We start from the raw sequence: 19,077 nt of genomic DNA, 5'->3' as shown, positions 1-19,077 counted from the left end.
TTCGGGTGAATGGAGCCTTCACGTGAAATTCACACGAAATGTTCACATGAAATTTGTGTTTAGTGAATTTCACATGAAATTTGTCTTTTGTGAATTTTACCTGAAAATCATGTTAATTTCATGTGAATTTCACATGAATTTCATGTGTAGCTCGATTGACATAAATTTCACGTGAAAAATATTTGCCTGTGTAAATCCTTTACTTTTGTTTGTAGCTTTTCTTGTTTTCTTTATTTTCATTTTTATGTAATAGTATAATATTCTGTTATCTACATTGTGTATGTAGATCAAACCTGTCAGACTCCTGTTCTTACGTTCGGTTATGTACGTAGAGTATTTTGATATGGCGATAAAAGTTTGAATTGAAATTGAATTTAGACTAGACACCATGTTTAATCAAGCTCAATAGGCAAATTGATTGATTGTTGGGGTTTAACGTCCGAGCAATCAATTAATCTGCCTGTTGAGCTTGTTAAGTAACAGATTGAACAAGGGTGTCTACTGGAAGTTTCTGAAAAAAGTGGGGGTTATTCAAATAACGTTTAGATCATAAAGGGTGCTTCGATCCGCCTTTGATATGATAGAAGTATTGAAAGAGCTGTATTCACGATATGTGGACCTATAATGTAAACTGTTAACAATCAATGAGGAAACAGATTTACTATCAATCAAAAAATATAAACTGTTTATCTAAGTTGATACTAAGTTAATTTAGTTTAGATGAGATGAAGCGTTTCAACATAATGATTTTACATTTCAAAACTGTATTAAAAAGACCAACTTATCTTTGTTTATTTTCAGAGTATGGTATAGTATAAAAATAACAGAAAAGGCGGGAAATGGAAATGAAAACTGAAAAAGATAAGAAACAAAATCAAAAACAAAAACGGCTATTTCCTGTCAGTCCCGAGAATGTTCCGAATACAAATCTGTTGTTAGCGTGTTTAGTGACCCTCTGTTTTAATCCAATCCTTGGACCAATCGCTGCATACTATTCATTGACAGCTGCAAAATCTTATAGTGAGGGACACAAAAAGGATGGCGAAAAACGTGCACTCATTTCCGTAATAATTAGCCTCGTTTCTATAACAGTAACGGTGGTCCTGGTGATGACCTTAATACTAGTTTTGGCCTTATGAATCTGAGATTAAAACCAGACAAGATTCACTACATCTCACGAACAATTTAAATCTGAGTTAGATTACAGGGTGTGCGCTGATGTAAGTGTCATATCGTGTGTGTGTGTTTTATATTCTAAACTGGATATCGAAAACAACAGGAATATCTCGATTACAGTTCTTGAAATTTGGATAGCAACAGTTACACCTACAGAGAAGACAACAAATACTTCGTTTTCCATCACAACGATATCACAAAATTCTTTTTACCGAAATCCCGAACTTTTGTACTCAATCTTTATAGGAGCAACTGTTTTGGTTTTAGGGGGACTCAAATCAGCTGTTTTTTTTAAAGAATTTGACTGAAAGTCATTAAAAATTATCTTCCACGAAGATATGTATTGACAGAAAAAAAATGCAGTGAATAGGAGTAAAAATTCTAGAACAAAGAAGAAAAGAACGAAACGCCAACCAATTCCAAAATTTCTATATGAAAAGGAGTATAACTCCTGATTAGCGGTATTACTGGAACTTGATCCGTATAACAATGCCAAGAGAAAAAAAATGAGAGATCTGAAAAAGTGGGTCTTTGGTTATAATGATAAAACACAATTTATGACGGACGGACCGACGAACGGAAAGAGAGGAAGAACCATATTATTAACCTATAATTTCTGGAGCAGAAATTTAAAAACGGGGGTTTGAGTTTGCCTCACAAAGCTAAAATAGTTGCCCCTTTACGACAACATCGTGACCTCACTATGCACCGTATTTTACAAATTTATATTAGCTATGCAATTCTGCACATAGTGCCTTAGTAGAAGAGATATTGTAGTTTTAGATGAATCTTAGTCGATTTGTGTAAAATATAAAGAGATGATCCGAATTGATTGTGGACCATCCTCTGAAATTGCAGTCAAACATAGATCAAACCATGAATAAACCCATACCCATCTTAAACACATACATTGTGAAGTCACTTCATATTAGTGTTAAAGTATTTTAAACCTAGATATACCAAACATCTGACTTAAGGAGGTAGACCTAGGGCAAGGGACATCCATCACTTGTACAAATCATTGGAATGTTTGTATTCAGCATTTGACATCAATACCATATAAGCATCAAAGTAACTCGGACTGATTTCATTCTGTTTCAAAAGAAAGCTCGATAGGTGTTGGTGATATTGAATATGATACAAACATATCACAAATTTCAAGAGTTATGTCCTTTACCCTAGGTCTACCTCCTTAAACGAACACATTCTACAGTCCATTAGAAGTTTAGTTAAGACAGGTTCCTTTGAACTCTTAAAAAGGTCGTTGACGCAAAGAAATTTTCTCGCCACTTTTTACACTATAATGCAATTAGAAAAAAATTATATGAAAGAATTGATCAAATTTGTATAATTTGTCTATTTAGAATAATATCTCTCATTACCTTAATGAAAAAAAAAATGAACTTGTCATGGCATTCGATAATGCTGTAATGATTTTGAAGAGCGCAAAGTCCAGTGTTATTTATTTTTTTTTTAAATATGGCTACAAAAGTTATTGTTAATTCATAAATGTAAAAAAAACAAGAATTGTGTTTCTGTTAAATTTTTTCATTGACCTGTTTTATCTAATTAACGAATGACAAAATGATGCAGGTGCCAGAAACGGGCCCAGTAGACAATTCTAGTGGTTTGACCCCCCTCCTCTTTGCCTTTTGAAAAATTGTATTGATTAAGTGGAAAATTTACACAAAAACTCGAAAATGAATTTCCTCTTTCTTTGTAATTTCTGGATTGGACCCCAACCCATGTTATGAATTCTTTAAATCGATCCACCCTTTGCAGTTAGTCCACAATTAATCCGGATCTATTGTATAATTATGTGAGCAATAATGTAAGGGTTTTAACACCTACATGTATCTGTATAATATGTGTGTACGTGTATGCATGAAATAGGCATGAAATGCCTTTGTTATCTATTATAATAGGTATACTCATTAAAAATTATGTTATTATATTGTGTACTTCTGTTATATGTTTTTCCTTTCGCCAAAAATGTGCATGTGGATTTATAAATGAATTGTTTGCCATCCATCTGAAATCTGAGTACGCGATATTTTTAAAAGTTCCTCGTTTGCAAGACTATTTTTCAATGGAAAAGCAGGTGGCTAAAATGGCTTACAGAAAACAATACTAGCCTACAATGTCTAACCAGTGGTGGGTGCGAGTAAAGGTTAACGGGTTGGAATCCCCTCCACCACTTCCTTTGAAAATTTTATTTTTGTGAAAAAAAGGACAATATATGTACTGGAACTCCTTTTATAAATTTCTGAGTCGAACTGCCTTTATTCATTCCGGACTTTGTGCATTGTTTTGAGAGTAGAGTGATTCAACTGGACGGTAACCGAGCGTTCTAGAGTTCAATTACGGCGGCGTTATACATTGTAATCATAGTAATCATGCTCTGTCGTTATATATTGCTACATGTGTTAAATCTACGGCCTCCGGTGTAAGCCACGTTATATTCCACAAAACAACTAAACATCTTCCGCTTTTGTGCGCATGTCAAAGCGTAAGATTTAGCAGCATTTGAAAATTTGAATTCAGTTCAAATAAGGGTTAAATATGCTAAACATAAATCATTTCGCGTATACAAAACATCGGCAAATCTCCTGCTTTGAAAACAGTTTGGGAGGGAGATTTCCCGCTTTGAGAAAAGTTTGAGAATGGAATTTCCCGCTTTGAGAATACTTTGAGAGACAAATCTCCTGTTTTCAGAAAAGTTTGTGAGGGAGGTTTCCCGCTTTAAAAAAGTTTGAGAAGGAGATTTCCCGCTTTGAGATAACATTGAGAGGAAGATCTCCCGCTTTGAGATAACATTGAGAGGAAGATCTCCCGCTTTGAGATAACATTGAGAGGAAGATCTCCCGCTTTGAGATAACATTGAGAGGAAGATCTCCCGCTTTGAGATAACATTGAGAGGAAGATCTCCCGCTTTGAGAAAAATTTGAGGGGAAGATCAACCGCTATAGCATTTTCTATGCATGGATACATGTAGCACCTTTATATTGCTGCTTCGTATTCCGATATAATACATGTTCTATTACTATTCGATGAACATCCGTTTTCCATCACAATCAACACTAAAATACTAAACCACAATAAAAACACACTTTATTCTACATTTAATTGTAAAATTGTGGCATAATCGATAAGACTCAATTATAAGACCGTAAACCAGTCAGACAAACTGGTACAAATGACTTATATACTGTGTTTTACTCGCCCCTAGTGTAAAAAGAAATTATGACTGGCACAAGATACAGTGTTCGATGAAACAGTTTTATCCAATTTACGTCAGAGTCTTTCTCCTATGTTATTGGTGTCTGAACTATACAATTTAGCCATTGAGATCATTGAACTCCTTCCTGAATATTTTTGGTAACAAACGATATGGGCATCAGTCATGCGAGCCAGTTTGTTCACCATGTCATAGTTCGTCTACCCAGGACGTGACAAATTGTGGAGGACGTTTCCCTACACGTGCGCCTGGTCCATGCCTCCTGTTTTTTTATGGAGTCCGGTTAGCTCATTTACTTTCGTCTCTATATATGTTTGTGTCATTTTGTTATAATTCTTTGTGTGTGTGTCTTTTTCTTTGTCAAGTTGTCATCCCTAGATTATGTTCTTTTTGATAACCATTGGAATCCCGATTTCCTTCATTAGCATTCCAATTATTCTGATATCAGTGCGAATAATCCGAGTGTGGCAGGACGGCCTACCTGCGTTGTAGTAGATAGCGAGATTTAAATAGTTATTTGACTAGGTTAATTCTTTAGTCGAATCGAATCGAATGGGTTTGTTACTGGCTTGTCACCGAACAGTCTAAAGTTCGATACTTGGTAACGTAGTATAATTTTGTGAGTCAAATCATGCTCCCGTTACATTCGTGCCCCAACTATTAACCCAAATTGCAAAATAAGCACCCCATTATAATTAACTGCTCATGTAAGCCAATTACTTGACCTAAGCTTCCCAGATGTGTCTGAATCGCTTACAATATTGTACTTATTATAATATTAACATTCGATCCAGAGGCGAATCCAGTATTTCAGGTTAGGGGCCGTAAATAGAATTGAAGGCAGTGCGAACCAAGAAAAGACAATTGATTGGAGAGGGTAGAGTCAGAAGATTACAAAAATTTCACAAACAAAAAAATAAATTCAGGGGAGTTGGGCCGTTCACCGGTACACCCCCTATGAATTCGAAGCTCCGATTATGAAAGTTACAAAGCAAAAGAATATTTTTTAAAACACAAACAGATCATAATAGCATTACACGTATTTCTCCCAATTGAGTGTACAAAACATTAATACATCTTGCTTTTATTGTAATGGCTTGACACACTGAGCTGTTTCTTTATTGTGCACAAGCTCACATAAGCAAAATCCCGCAAGTAGACATGCCAGCCCACTCGGATATATTATAATTATCACGAGCCAACCAGTCGTCACTTATCCACCTAAAACTTCCACGTGGTTGGCGAAGCAGTGACTCTTTGGTGTGATTCGATCGGGTATTGAACCCACGGCCTCCCGTAGGCGGGACGAGAACGCTACTTCGAGACCATATATAGAAGCAGTCTTCATGCTAATAGAGCCTTCACAATAATTCGAAGCAAAATTCTAAATACCAGACTTGTCACTTTAATATATTGGTAACACTTGTAACTCGTCATAACCTTAAGGATGTAGGGTAAGGGACATAACTCTTGAAATCAGTGATATGTTTGTACATGTATCATATTCAATTTCACCAAAGCCGAACAAGCTTTCCTTAGAAACAGAATGAAAGCAATCTAAGTTACTTTAATGCTTGGATGAGATTGATGTAAAATGCTGAATACAAACGTTCTAATGATTTGTAAGAGTTATATCCCTTACCGCAGGTCTACCTCCTTAAAATCAACTAAGGTGGTTTAACTAGAGAATACCAAACGAGGGCCCTCTGCTCCCATCGGAGTTATCGGTAAATTTAAGAATACAACATGTACCACGAACTTAAAGAAAAATAACTTAAAAGACAAAAAGCAGGTGCACAACAGCAGTATGCACATGCATTACCGTTAACCAACTAAGAATCATGCAAAATGTAATACATGGTTGGAAAGAATATATTTTGTTCTTTTTCATATTTTGCTTAAAATATTGAAGTAAATAGAAATAGACACGCGGCTGTTCATTTAAACCATGGTTTTAAGAGATATAAGTACAATGCATTTTCTTTTGATAACCGCTGGATTCTCGGTTTACTTAATTACTCCTGTAGTAAGTATAACATGCATTTAAGTTTAAATCTCTGTAAGAATCAGGCAGAGGGTAACATTGTATGGAAAAATCCCACCACTTTAATAAAAGTATAATTTGACTTATTTGTAGCATCAGAATCAAGAAAAAAGACAGACATTCCATTTCACTGTAGTAAATTGAGTTTTAATATCATTGAAATCCACTTGAAATGAATATTTCAAGGGTAGATGACTCTGCTGAAAATCTCATTTTTTCTGACATTATATTGAACTATTTCTGAGCAGAGATCAAACAAATTTTAAGGTGTTTTCATATAGGAAAATTATCCTGGAGTGAAATTATATTGTCAGATAGGCTGGTTTCTGGCATACGTTTTTGTGTTTTTCCCATTTTGCCTGATTCTTACAAACTCATACACTTTAAAATAGCAAGTTAATTGACCATGCTAAAGGATTACTTCGCTTGTCGCTCGCTTGACATCGAGCGGTCTTTGGTGGCTATGACATAACTTAGTGAGTCAAATCAAGCTCAAGGAATAAACCGAAACAACAAAGAAAACTTACTGTCAGGTAACTCCATTAAGACAGAATATTTGAAAAAGAATGCACATAACAAAAATAGCACACACATTACAAAATTCATTCAAATCTGTCAATAAGATTAGTCTTGTCTTTTTAAAAACTCGTTATACATTGACTTCTACAACATGTGTCTATCAAAAAGTGTACAGGGAGGGTGAGAGGGGATGGAGCCTTAACAAATTTATTGACCGGTAGTTTTACCCTACCGCATCTTTTGAACTTTAACCTTTGTCAATATAATTATATAATAATATATAAAGGCCAACAATATACTCATGCATTTTGATATAGGAAAAAGTTCCTGCATTGAGTCAAACTTTAAAAGGTTAGATTGGTGTAGTGACAAAGTTTCTATTGATGATTTTTCCCTCAGATTTTTTAAGTATTCAAGTTCAAAGAAATTAAATTTATTTTTTTTGTATCCTTAAAAATACTTTTCTATGAAAATTTAAAAAAGAGTGCTAATTACAATTGAGTGCGGGACAAAAAAAAGTCACAACTTCCGGTGCCTTCAATTTTGTTATGGTGGTTGAGAAAAAAGATGGTCAACCCCTATTGCCATGGTGATTTTTTTTAAATCTTTAAATGAAAGTGCTTGAACAAAATGTGTTTTTTTTTTTTTTTTAAGAAAATATAGATAAACTTTAAAAGGTTAGTGTTGTCGGCTATGGGAGAATAGATTATAACGTTTATCCTTTAAATACTAGGACACTGCATGCGTGACATTTTCAACCCGATGGGGTTGTTGTCTCTTTGACAATGTACATGTACACTATACCTATTCTCGTTGTTTTTGTTTTTGTTATTGTATTGTTTTGTTTTGTTTTGGTTTTTTTTTCTTGATAAAGCAATAACCTGTATAAATCGAACCATTCTTTAGAGGTTGTCCATGTAAAATTCAGGCAGACCCTGTGAAATGGGTGGTAGAGTGTACATTTTATCCAACTGAAATTTTTGTTCCAATGTAATGTACGTATATAATTATCATATGTATGTCAAAAAGTACATGCTTTAAATCGACAATGGATAGCTCAGAAAATGATTTTAAAATTCCATAAGAAAGCAACCAAATTTTGTACAAAATGAATGAGTTGTCTCCCTTTTTCAATGAATTTCAATGGTTTCGGAGTAATTTATTTCTCTTTAACTGTTGTAGTTAATTAAAACCCAACTATCAACTTTGAGAAAGGATGAATTGGCGATATAAAATATTATTATAAATGACTATTTTTTTGAATAAAATTTCTCATGTGTCACCCACTGCCTGGTTTTTACGTGGGCGCCCTCTCAAAGTCTATAAGGAGTTCTGTTTAGATCTGTACAATGTAGTCCGTGTATATGTACATGTATATATATTAATGAGTGTTTATTTCAATTAATTACATTTAGATCATATAAAATTTCAATAAATCGCTCAATGATGTCAATACTTACAGGTAAAAAAATAACATTATGGAAAAACTTCCCGGGGCGGCATAGAAACATGATCACTAACCCGAGTCATCAATCCAGTGTTGGACATGATGACCTGGCCGAGAAGTCATCAGGCAAAAACAAATCTTAACACGACCACTAAATATGAAAATATTTTAATGAATCATATTTATATGAATAAATGATAAAATACTTCTAAAACTTTGTCAAAAATTATCAACGCATAAATGTTAAGTGCATGGAGTAACTGATCAGATAATGGAATACTTTAATCCAACGTTGTGTTGATTTGATGTTAACGAAGTATCTCAATACAAGTACAAGTACACTTCCGGATTAAGATTTAATCGGTATTAAATCCGTATTTGCATCTTTATTGGATTATCACTGTCAATAATTTTGTTTATATTACATCTAGGACGGACAAGGACAACCAGGATATGGCCACTTAAAAAAACAACGGATATTTCGCTTGTTTTCATTTTGATCATTGATCATAATTCTTCGAACTTTAAAGGAAATTACCTCGAAGTGTATTATAAAAAAGATAATTATTTGTCGCAATTACTTGTGCATGCACGCGCACATATGCATGTACTCCTAGTACCTGAAAAAAAACGGAGACTGAATATAAGATATCTTTTGGATCGCAAAATACTTTAATACATATACAATTTCGTCATGCTTGCGTTTTCTTCTTGGGTTGTCTTCTTTTTGTTTATTTTGAAAGGTAAGTCCATTTAATTTCATAAAAATAATGTTTTCTTGCAGGTCAAGGGGGTTCTAGAGTCGGAACCTCCCTTTTTATTACAATTTTTTTTAATTGCGTGCAAACTTTGGACAAAAATGATGAAATACTAGCCTGGAACCCCCCTCTGGATCCGCCCTTAAATTTGGGCAGTTTTTAACATGTAAAACTCTAATAATGAAACCGCCACGTAAAACCAGTCAAAACCCTGAAAATCCTAACAATTGTCTAAACCAGATACTTTTTATAGTACCCTTATATCGGCTTAAGTACCAGTCCGCGTAAAATTCAGAGACTACCAATGGTAAAAAGTGATGCATAGTCAAGAAAAACCCACCAAACAAACGATGCTTCGTCTTCATATGCTATACTTTCACACAACAACAATCTTTTCTGCATTCAGATTTGAACTTTTTAGGAAATCATACATTTATCTCCCACTAAAAGCAACCAAATCAAGCCAAATCAAGAATGATAACTCTTGCAAATTGCAAATTTCATGTACAATCTATATAATTTTTATCTCAAAGGTGCGTTTAGCTAATGAGAGGTTACGTCTTCAAACATCTGTACTGCATATATATATTTATTGTAATTTTTGTGAGACAGTAAGAAAGACGATCAAAATAACCACATATCGCCATAAAATGATAAAAAAAAATATTGTATTCACTTATGCTTTGAATAACAAGAGTCAAATCACGAATTTGTCTGATAATTACTCACTGTTTTAACTTGAAAAATAACATCCTCAAAGATTTAAAAATCAAAAGGCGCCAAGAGGACTCGTTGTCCCTTAAGACCTGTCCTTCCTATTGACCCGTCTGATATGTAATTAATTATGGTACAAATGAGATCAATTCTAAACTCTCAGGGGAACTGGGGTTCTACGAGAACAGTTCTAGTAGTAGAACCAACTCTTCTGACAGTTCTAGCAGAGCCGGTTCTAGGAGAACAGTTCGACTAGTAGAGCAGGCTCTGCTAGAAATGTTAGAAGAGCTGGCTTTCGAACTGTTCTGAATCTGTCATACAAATGGTTTTCTGACAATTCTAAACACTGATGTGAGAGGATAGAACTGATCTCATCTGTAGTTCCTTTTCATGAAAAGGGACATTACTCTCATTTAATCTTGTAGAAGTATTACATGTACACGTACATTGAAACCTGTCTATACCGAACACCTTACTAAACTTGGTTCGGTTAAGACGGGGTTTCGTGGTTTATCAAGGTTTTGTTTTGACAGATTTCTTTATAAAAGTTTTGCACAAATTTCGAATGGTTTTGTCAAATTATAAATTTGAAAATATACTGAATTCTTTTTAGGATCGTATATGTTCATGTCATTTTGTACAAAATGTTCACTGGCAAATTTATATAATAATATATTTCATCCAAATTTCTTAAATATAATTTGGATTGGTAATTTCAATGCGGAGATGAAAAAACAAATGTAAAGACCAAATTTTGTAAAACTAAAATGAAAAATTAAACAAATTGACCCTTCGTGTTATATGTGGAATAGTCGGTAAGCATGTGTGGAGCATGCTCAATATACACTTCCGCGAGGAAAATCATCATAATCTCACATATAAATAAATGTAATACCCTCAACATGCCCTTGTTTCTTTTCGTAAGGCTAATATATATTCTACTTCTTACCTGAAATACTGGATTTGCAACTGTATTCAATAGGGTCTGTAAGTCCCGTTCTAGTTTCATTTTCTTTAACGGAATTTCTTATGTAGGTTACAGACCACCAATTCAACCAATGAGCATTTGGAACGTACGCAAAAATAGTCCTACGCAGAAATTACCCCTGTTCCTCATAGTGCTGTGAAAAAAGTTCTCATCTTATTTAAAAAATTTAAACAGTTTCTGAAAGGAAAAACATTTCTGTACATTTTATAGGTGCATTTTGGTTCTTGTGATGTAATGCCTAATCTCCATAATGGTTTCTAAATATACCCCTATCTTGTGAAAACACTGGGATTTCCCATGCTATTTATAGACCTTTCACTTCCGGTGACCAGTACTGCACTGCAAGTCTGCTAACCCCACATGCCATTCTGAGGATTGTGAGCTAACATATGTAGAATCATGCTGATATATAGTCCTCTGCAGGTTAAAGTTAAAGTAAAGTCCAGAGAAGCCATTGAATATTGTCAAATTAGCATAGAAGCCTATGGGAAGTGGAATTAGTGGTTTCTAGCCTGTAGAACGTATTAAATCCGAAGACCGGTCTGCATTTTATTTTTTACTTCCGGAAAATCGAAACGCTGTATTACAATGGTAAATCTTCTATGATACGCTTTTCTTAACACTTTAATCATGTGAAAATAGATAATTGTCATTTTATTGATATTTTTTACACGAAAATATGTTTTGCTTTTATCTACTGAATCCAACGCTCTGAAAATGACAAATCTCTTAGCATTTGAATGGTAGACTAAGACCTATTTTCGTTAAACCTCGGAGTCACATGACGAGACTTACAAACCCTATTATAAAAGATATGTTCATTGCAAAAATTCAAGGAGTATGACAATGCTACATTAAAACTTGTCTAATTGGAAAACTTGTCAACACTTGTCAAACAACAATTTTTTTTTTCTCAGAAATTCAAATGTACAGTAAAAACTGTTTACACTGAACACATTATTGACATTAGAAGTGGTTCTATTTATATATGTGTTCCGTTTATCAAGTACGCATGCCCGTAGGCAGGAATTTGTGGAGAGGATTACATCGACTCGCAAAGCGTGCCAATCTCCACTTTAATTGTCAGACTTTAATCTAAATGCCGACTGTAACTACAGTGCTTATTGGTTTCCAAGAGGGGATTCGTCCGAAACCCTCGACCCTCCCGGCTACGGGTATGGGTTCAAGGATGACAAGGACAAAAGTGTCTGGTTTAGAAAGGTTTACGGATCATTCAGGGTACGGTTTTAACTTAATACATTATAAGAGCATATTGATGATACAGTGAAAATTGTCCGAACGTTCAAATGATTTTTAGGAGTTTTATCCCCTACCCTAGGTCTACCACCTTAAGAGCAGATTTTCGATTTGGTAAGGTTCAAAATACATTTAAGTAACAGTCTATATAAAAATCATACTGGGGTTATTCATACATGTAAAAAAACCCACAAATTTTACTTTTGTTTCCTATTCAGAATCAGTTACTGATCACATAACAAGTCTTAGTTCTTCATTGGGTGTTGCACTTTTGAGCTGAAATTTATATAGTGTACATAAAATTAGCACTTTGCAAGAATTATCATTGGTTAGATTTGGTTGATTATAGTGCGAGATAAGATAAAGGTATTATTTTCTCAAAAGTACAGATCTGCACACAGAAAGGCTCGTTTTTTTTTTTGTTTTTTGTTTTTTTGTTTTTTGTTTTTGTAAAAATATAACATATGTACACCCAAAAATAATAGCTTGTTTGGAGGGATTCTCTACACATGAACTACCTTACCACTGGTGGTGTTTGAATTTTATACGGACTGGTACTTAAATCGATAAGTTGACTTCGAAAAATGTTGAGCTAAGACAGGTTTTAAGAGTACTCAGTGTTCGGCTAAGACAGGTTTTAAGAGTACTCAGAGTTCGGTTAAGACAGGTTAACTGAATATAAAATCATGGTTTGTCGGATGACAACTTTTTTGCCTTTCTGCCAAAGTAATCACTTCCGAATTTTCTTTTAAAATCTTTATCTACAATTGCTAATATTTCAGATACACTGTGTACGGATATGACTCCTCGATTAATTCATATCAGCCTCGGAAATATCGAGTCATCAATGACTGTCGTGTGGTCAACAAAAGAAAGGGTCGTATGTTTCGTACAGTATGATATAACCAGTGACTTCCTGTTGGGGGAAATAGGGAACATATCAACAGCACGAAACGTCAGAAGTGTTCAGGGGGCTATCTCAAGGATGAAATATGATAGTTGGAAAGCGTTATCTTTCTTGCACAGAGCTTTGTTAGAGGTATGTATAATAAGTAGATTGGTTTCAGTCGTTTAATAGTTTGTTAACATTTGTGGATTCAAATGTCGAAATTTGAGACAGAAACACCCAGTGATAGTAATGAATTTACACTTCAAAATTTCCGCTCCGAAAAATTCAGTTCTACTGAGTACCACTGGTAAGTTCTGTGGAGTAAATTTAGTCTGTATTGTGGTGAGTGATTGAGTCTGGTTGACCGAGGCTATGTTGTAAGTACTTCTCCGTCTAAGAATTGGGCAAAATGTATATAAAGTGTGGCACATGAAGGAAAAAAAACGCAGAGATTTTATTGCATTAATCAATTAATTATACCTGATAACCACCAGAAATAACAATCATAGTTTTTGTAAAATTTCCCTTTTTTAAAGATAGTGACAGGTCAAGTTAAGTTGAAATGCACTACAGAAAAATAGCGGAAACATGATGTGCCACCCGTTGCCTGATTCTTACACATAATGGTACTTTAAAAACGCACATACCGACAAAAAACAGCTTCGCTGTGATTCGGCATAATTAAAATAATGCAAATGGTTAATAAATATTATTTATACAAGGGAAAAAAAGTTAACAAAGCTTAAGTAAAACAAAATAATTTATTTACAGTTTTACATTTACTAAGATTTGATTTTCTTCATAGTCTAACAAAACTTTAATATGTGAGCGATGACAAAAGTCACCTTGTTATTGTTCAAGAACTTGTAAATTTTGATCGATCTTTTTCGGTCTTACTGGTTGCTGTTGGGATTTTTTTCACGCATACTAATGTTAGCCACCAAGGTTATATGTAGCTGGTTCCATTCCCATGACATATTCAGATTACCCAGTTGTTTTTGATGCATGTAGCATCCTTCTATCAAGACTCTTATTTTATTTTTTGTTCAAATTACTTATTTCGAGTTTTTTGTTTTTTTGTTTTTTGTTTTTGTTTTTGTTTTTTTTTTAAATAATGCTTTCAGAAGCATTACTGGCTGGAAAATGAGGTCATCTAAGCACATTGATCGTTCTTGGGCCATCCTAGGTGTACAATGTAATTATTTTCAAGGGACTGCTGAAAAACCAGACATACCATTATCAAGTGCGATGCGAATATGAAGGTACTGTTTACGCAAGTGAATTGTATTCCTTCAAAACAATGGATTCTTCAAAGGTAACTGTTTTTTTTTAATTACTCAATACCTTTTTATGTGATATATCATAAACGTAACAGCTATGCTTGCCAAAAGTAGACACAACTTATGAAGAATTTGACAGGATATCTATTTATTCCCGCGATATCACTTTTGCACGCAATGGAACATAAATTGTTAGGATTATTTTTTTTCTGATAACCATTGCTTTAATATTTTCGATTGACACGTGTTTACTACAAAACAGATACAGAATGTGGAACCAAATACAAATTTCAAAAATATATTAAATAAACTTAAATGTACATGTAAAATGAAGTACCACTTACCGTCATGATTAACACACTTGCCTTCAGGAAAGCACACTCCCCATCTTGATTAACACACTCACCTTCAGGAAAGCGCACTCCCCGTCATGATTAACACACTGGTCTTTAGGAAAGCCCACTCCCCATCTCGAACATCACACTCGCCTTCAAGGAAGCACACTTCCCGTCACCAACAACACAACTGTATAAACTATCAAATATTTCATCTCTAAAAATTCAGAGGAAGCTATACAAGTTTGATTTAATACATATTACGTGGTGTAAAATAAAAAATTCGCTGAGAAGTACCAGCCCCTCATTGGAAAATCCATTCGTAAAAGTAAATTCATATATGATGTGGCACTCCACCATCGAACACCACCGAGAATGCAAAACATAGAAGCCATTTCAATCTTACCCTAATGTGTCTGAGATTCCGTAGTCTTGAATTTTCCGGCAAGCCGAGAATTCTAAATTGGCGTAATAATCACGAAATTGATTCTAAAAGCAAGAAAAAGAATCAAGAACCGCTAAAAATGCAAGACATAGAAATTCAAACATCTAAGGGTTCAAAGTTCACTAACAAAGCTCTGCCGAATTAGGAACATTGAAATCTTAACCAAGGGTGGTTGTGATTTCCTGGTCTTTCATGGTGGAATGGCGGAAAAGTCGTCACAGACGTGACGTGTTTTCACGTGTGTGTTAATGAAGTCTCATGTGGCTAAAAATAGGAATATATTTGTATTCACAGACTTGAATAAGTCGAGTTGTTTATTTTAGGAAAAGACTGTAAAGATGCTGGTTTATGGAGACATGGGATCGGTATCGGGACGAAAAACAATCCCGGCTTTAATCGACGAAATCTCCAAAGACCGCTATCATGGTGTGCTTCACATCGGCGATTTTGGTTACAACCTTGATTCCAACGGAGGTTTGGTAAGTAGATCAAGCATGTATAGCAATTGGGCGTCAGCACCGTCAATACACCATAGAGCGCAAATTAGCACAGAAGCCAGATGACAGCACTGGTCAGCCTTAATTACCAAGTAACAAAGCAGAGAATTTGTAGATTCTCGTGAAATCAGCGAATAGGTTACCTTGTTATATATATCGTTTTTGTATAGGCTTTATACTGTATGTCTCAGTAAATATGTATAATTATATATAATTATTGAAATTTTAGTAAATTTGTATAATTACTAAATCTCTCTAGAAATATATATAGTTATAATTATAAATTTCACGTAAATTTCTTCTTGACAACTAACAGATTTGAATGTCTATTTATCTCTAAAGATAATGAATTAATGATCTGTCACTGAACCGACTCAACAAAATCACGACAGGAAAATGGATCGACCCCCAGGAAAATGGATCGAAACCACAGTGACTTGCATTGGATTTGTTGTTTCTAAACTTAACAAAACAAACGAAGAAACCTTTTACAACTCAGATTTACAGCCAATAAAATTATACTGTTCCTCAACTGCCACTTCTGTAAACGTTGGAAGGGAGTTGCATGGCTAGCACTGTCGATATACTGCACTTAGTTCATTCAAAGGATATAATACAAACCATACATTGAATCAACATGTTTAGTTTTTACATAACCTGGAAGCCCGGGTAATATTTTCGTTCCACAAGTTTCTCTCAAATATATTAACCCCGGAGTCACCAGTAACGTCTTCTGTCTTTTGATTGGCTGAGCGAATATGACGTTATTTTATCTTGGGTCGCTTATGATATTAATCAGAGAACCAGATTAAGTTTTTACAGAGCTGTCAAAAACTGCTGGAATTTAAGACCAATATTTACCAAAGGAACAACAAACATTCATACTTTTATTATCTTTATTTCTGTAACCCATTTAAAAGATTGAAGTTCCCATCAAACAGTTACTTTGTTTCCACTATTTCTTTTACAATTAAATTTCGAAATGATTTGATACACTTCAGTTATTATACATAATTCCTGTAAACTTCAGTAATTACATGTAATTACATGTAATCTCTATACATGCTAGTTATTATACATAATTCATGAAAACTTTAGTAATTACATGTAATCTATAAACATGCTAGTTATTACACATATTTACTGAAATTTTCAGTAATTATGTATAATTCCTAATTATATACTTTTACTTTAACATATATATGTATATGTCTCATCATTTTTCTGCGTCTCCCTGGGCGTTCACTGTACTGAGTTACGAGATATTCTGTCCCTGCTTACAGTTTTCAGTGGAGTCCGAGTTGCTCATTTACTTTTTTTTTGTGTGTCTGTTTTCGATATCTGGTCTTTGTCCCTGGATTACATTCTTTTGATTACCGCTAGAACCTTGGTTCCCTTGGTTACTCTTGTAATTTTTTAAACTCGTCAAATTACAAGCCTTTGTAAGATATACTGACTTCAATTGGAGACATTATTCACAGGCAAATATAATTTGAATTTTCATTGAAAACCATTTTTATCAAACTCTATATAACCCACCCTGTGACACTGTTTTTTAGTATTTTACAACAATTTAAACGTAAAACGAAATCTGTCTAAAACGAACCAATTTTAAATTCAAATATATTTTCCGTTAATTCAGATTTAACTGTAATAGTTCTGTTGATTTCCGCTATAGTCTCAGTTACCTTGATTATTACTTAACGAACATTTTTGCCGCGGGTTATTTATTTATTTATTTATTTATTTATTTATTTTTGATTTTCAATATATTAAAGGAAAAGAAGGGTTAAGGACTTTTATTTGCACTAAATACCACTGCAAAGCAATCATCTACAGTGCTGAAAATGTTACACTCCTTGAGACGTTTAGGTTTCCCGCACACACGATACCCAATCGCACGCTAAACCCTCAACGCACGCACGATAAACGAACGCTACTATCGTGCGTTTAAACGAACGTTTCTATCGTGTGTTCATCGTGCGTTTAAACGAACACAAAACGATATGCGAACGCTAAAATTCAAGGAACGTTTCAAGAAGTGTACCCAGAAATGCAAGAAACATAAGCATTTTCATAAGAATCATTAAAAGTCTAGGACAACGGAATTGTTAATTCGGAGACTTGGAAATATTAAAAAAGATTTTGTTTTTGAAAATCTTGCAGTATAATGATAAAACAGTTGCTTCAGGTTTATCATGATATAAAATATTGCGCGCTTTTTGGCCACCTAACGAACATATGTCTGGAAGGAAAAGGTGTGTACACACAAGAAACATCTCTTTACGTATTCAGTAATTCACTGCCATCTACAATGTAAATTATGAATATAATGATCTAGTATAAGTATTTTATTCTTTTACAGACTGGTGACGAGTTTTTTGAATTGATACAACCTATAGCAGCTAGATACCCCTACATGACGTCACCAGGCAACCATGGTAAGTGTCTTGTGAAACTTTAATCCATTTCAAAGGAAACCATCGATTGACTTTTTTGGGGGGATGGGTGGAGGCTATCATGAAATTTGAAATAAAAAGGCACTACTGAATTTCAGGCCATACGGAAAAATGAAGGATCTGTATTTTCTTAAATCAAAAAGGCAGGATAAAAAATTTCATCCTGCCCCTCTCCCATAAAATAAAATTAAATGAACTCTTGGAAGAGTAATCAAGGGAACCAATGTTCTAGCGGTAATCAAAAGAATGTAATCCAGCAACAAAGACCAGACATGGAAAACAGACATTCATAACAAAGAACAGAGAGTAACTAAAATCATAAATACAAAGCAACAAAAGCAAATGAGCAACTCGGACTCCACTAAAAACTGGGAGCATGGACCAGGTGCACCGGTAGGGTAAGCGTCCTCTGCTTTTCTACAAACACCCTCCGAGTTGCTCATAGAAAGTCAAGTCTGGGGTAGACGAAAGAGGAAAGGAAAACTATGACACGTTGAACAAATCAGTTTTCATGGCGCAGATGGATATACCGTAACGATCCACGAGTTCATGATGACGGCCATAAAACTTTTGTAGTGATGACTTCAATCTTGTAGCAACATAACCCTGCACCAGAAGCCTATTTGTTAGAATTGTAGAGCGATACAAAAGTCTGCGTAGTAAGCTCTGGGATAACGTATGAGTTGTGATATGAACACTCCATACGCAGGCGCTGAAGGGATGTTGCCATAGATGAAAGGAAAGTTGACAATTTTGAATGAAAAGTCATCACGTCTGTCGTAAAGTTTGGTCAACAGTTTTTCCTTTACCATCGGTTTCTAAGTGTAGGTCAAGATATGAGGCTGACTTTACAGTGTCTGTAGTATCCTTTATCTCAAGTTCTTAGGGGAAGGAGGTGGTAGACCTAGGGTAAGAGTCATAACTCTTATAAATAATTGGAACGTTTGTGTGAAGCATTTAACATCAATCTCTTCTAAGATTCAAAGTAACTTGGATTGATTTCATTCTATTTCAATTGAAAGCTTGATAGG

The 19,077-nt window shown here is 34.4% G+C and overlaps 1 protein-coding gene across 3 annotated transcripts in view; it reads left to right on the top strand.

The window, feature by feature from the left end:
* The window catches only part of LOC148599987 (acid phosphatase type 7-like), a 55,082-nt gene that overhangs the window by 26,939 nt on the left and 9,066 nt on the right, over window positions 1–19,077 (top strand). Inside the window, exons 1-5 of one of the 3 annotated variants that reach the window (XM_088557553.1) lie at window positions 9,027–9,167; window positions 12,924–13,180; window positions 14,241–14,345; window positions 15,414–15,569; window positions 17,953–18,028. In XM_088557553.1, the coding sequence (XP_088413679.1) occupies window positions 9,119–9,167; window positions 12,924–13,180; window positions 14,241–14,345; window positions 15,414–15,569; window positions 17,953–18,028 (643 nt within the window). In that variant the 5' untranslated portion in view covers window positions 9,027–9,118. Of the gene's footprint in view, window positions 1–9,026; window positions 9,168–11,801; window positions 12,124–12,923; window positions 13,181–14,240; window positions 14,346–15,413; window positions 15,570–17,952; window positions 18,029–19,077 lie in introns of those variants that run through there. The other 2 variants (XM_088557554.1, XM_088557555.1) reach the window with 2 other exon arrangements.

Source organism: Perna viridis, chromosome 13, assembly GCF_037379345.1.
Source record: "Perna viridis isolate PV_CMFRI_1.1 ecotype Kerala chromosome 13, ASM3737934v1, whole genome shotgun sequence".
Classification (NCBI taxonomy): Eukaryota; Metazoa; Mollusca; class Bivalvia; order Mytilida; family Mytilidae; genus Perna; species Perna viridis.
Note: the sequence above shows the minus strand (reverse complement) of the source record. Positions and strands in the feature narration are given on the sequence as shown.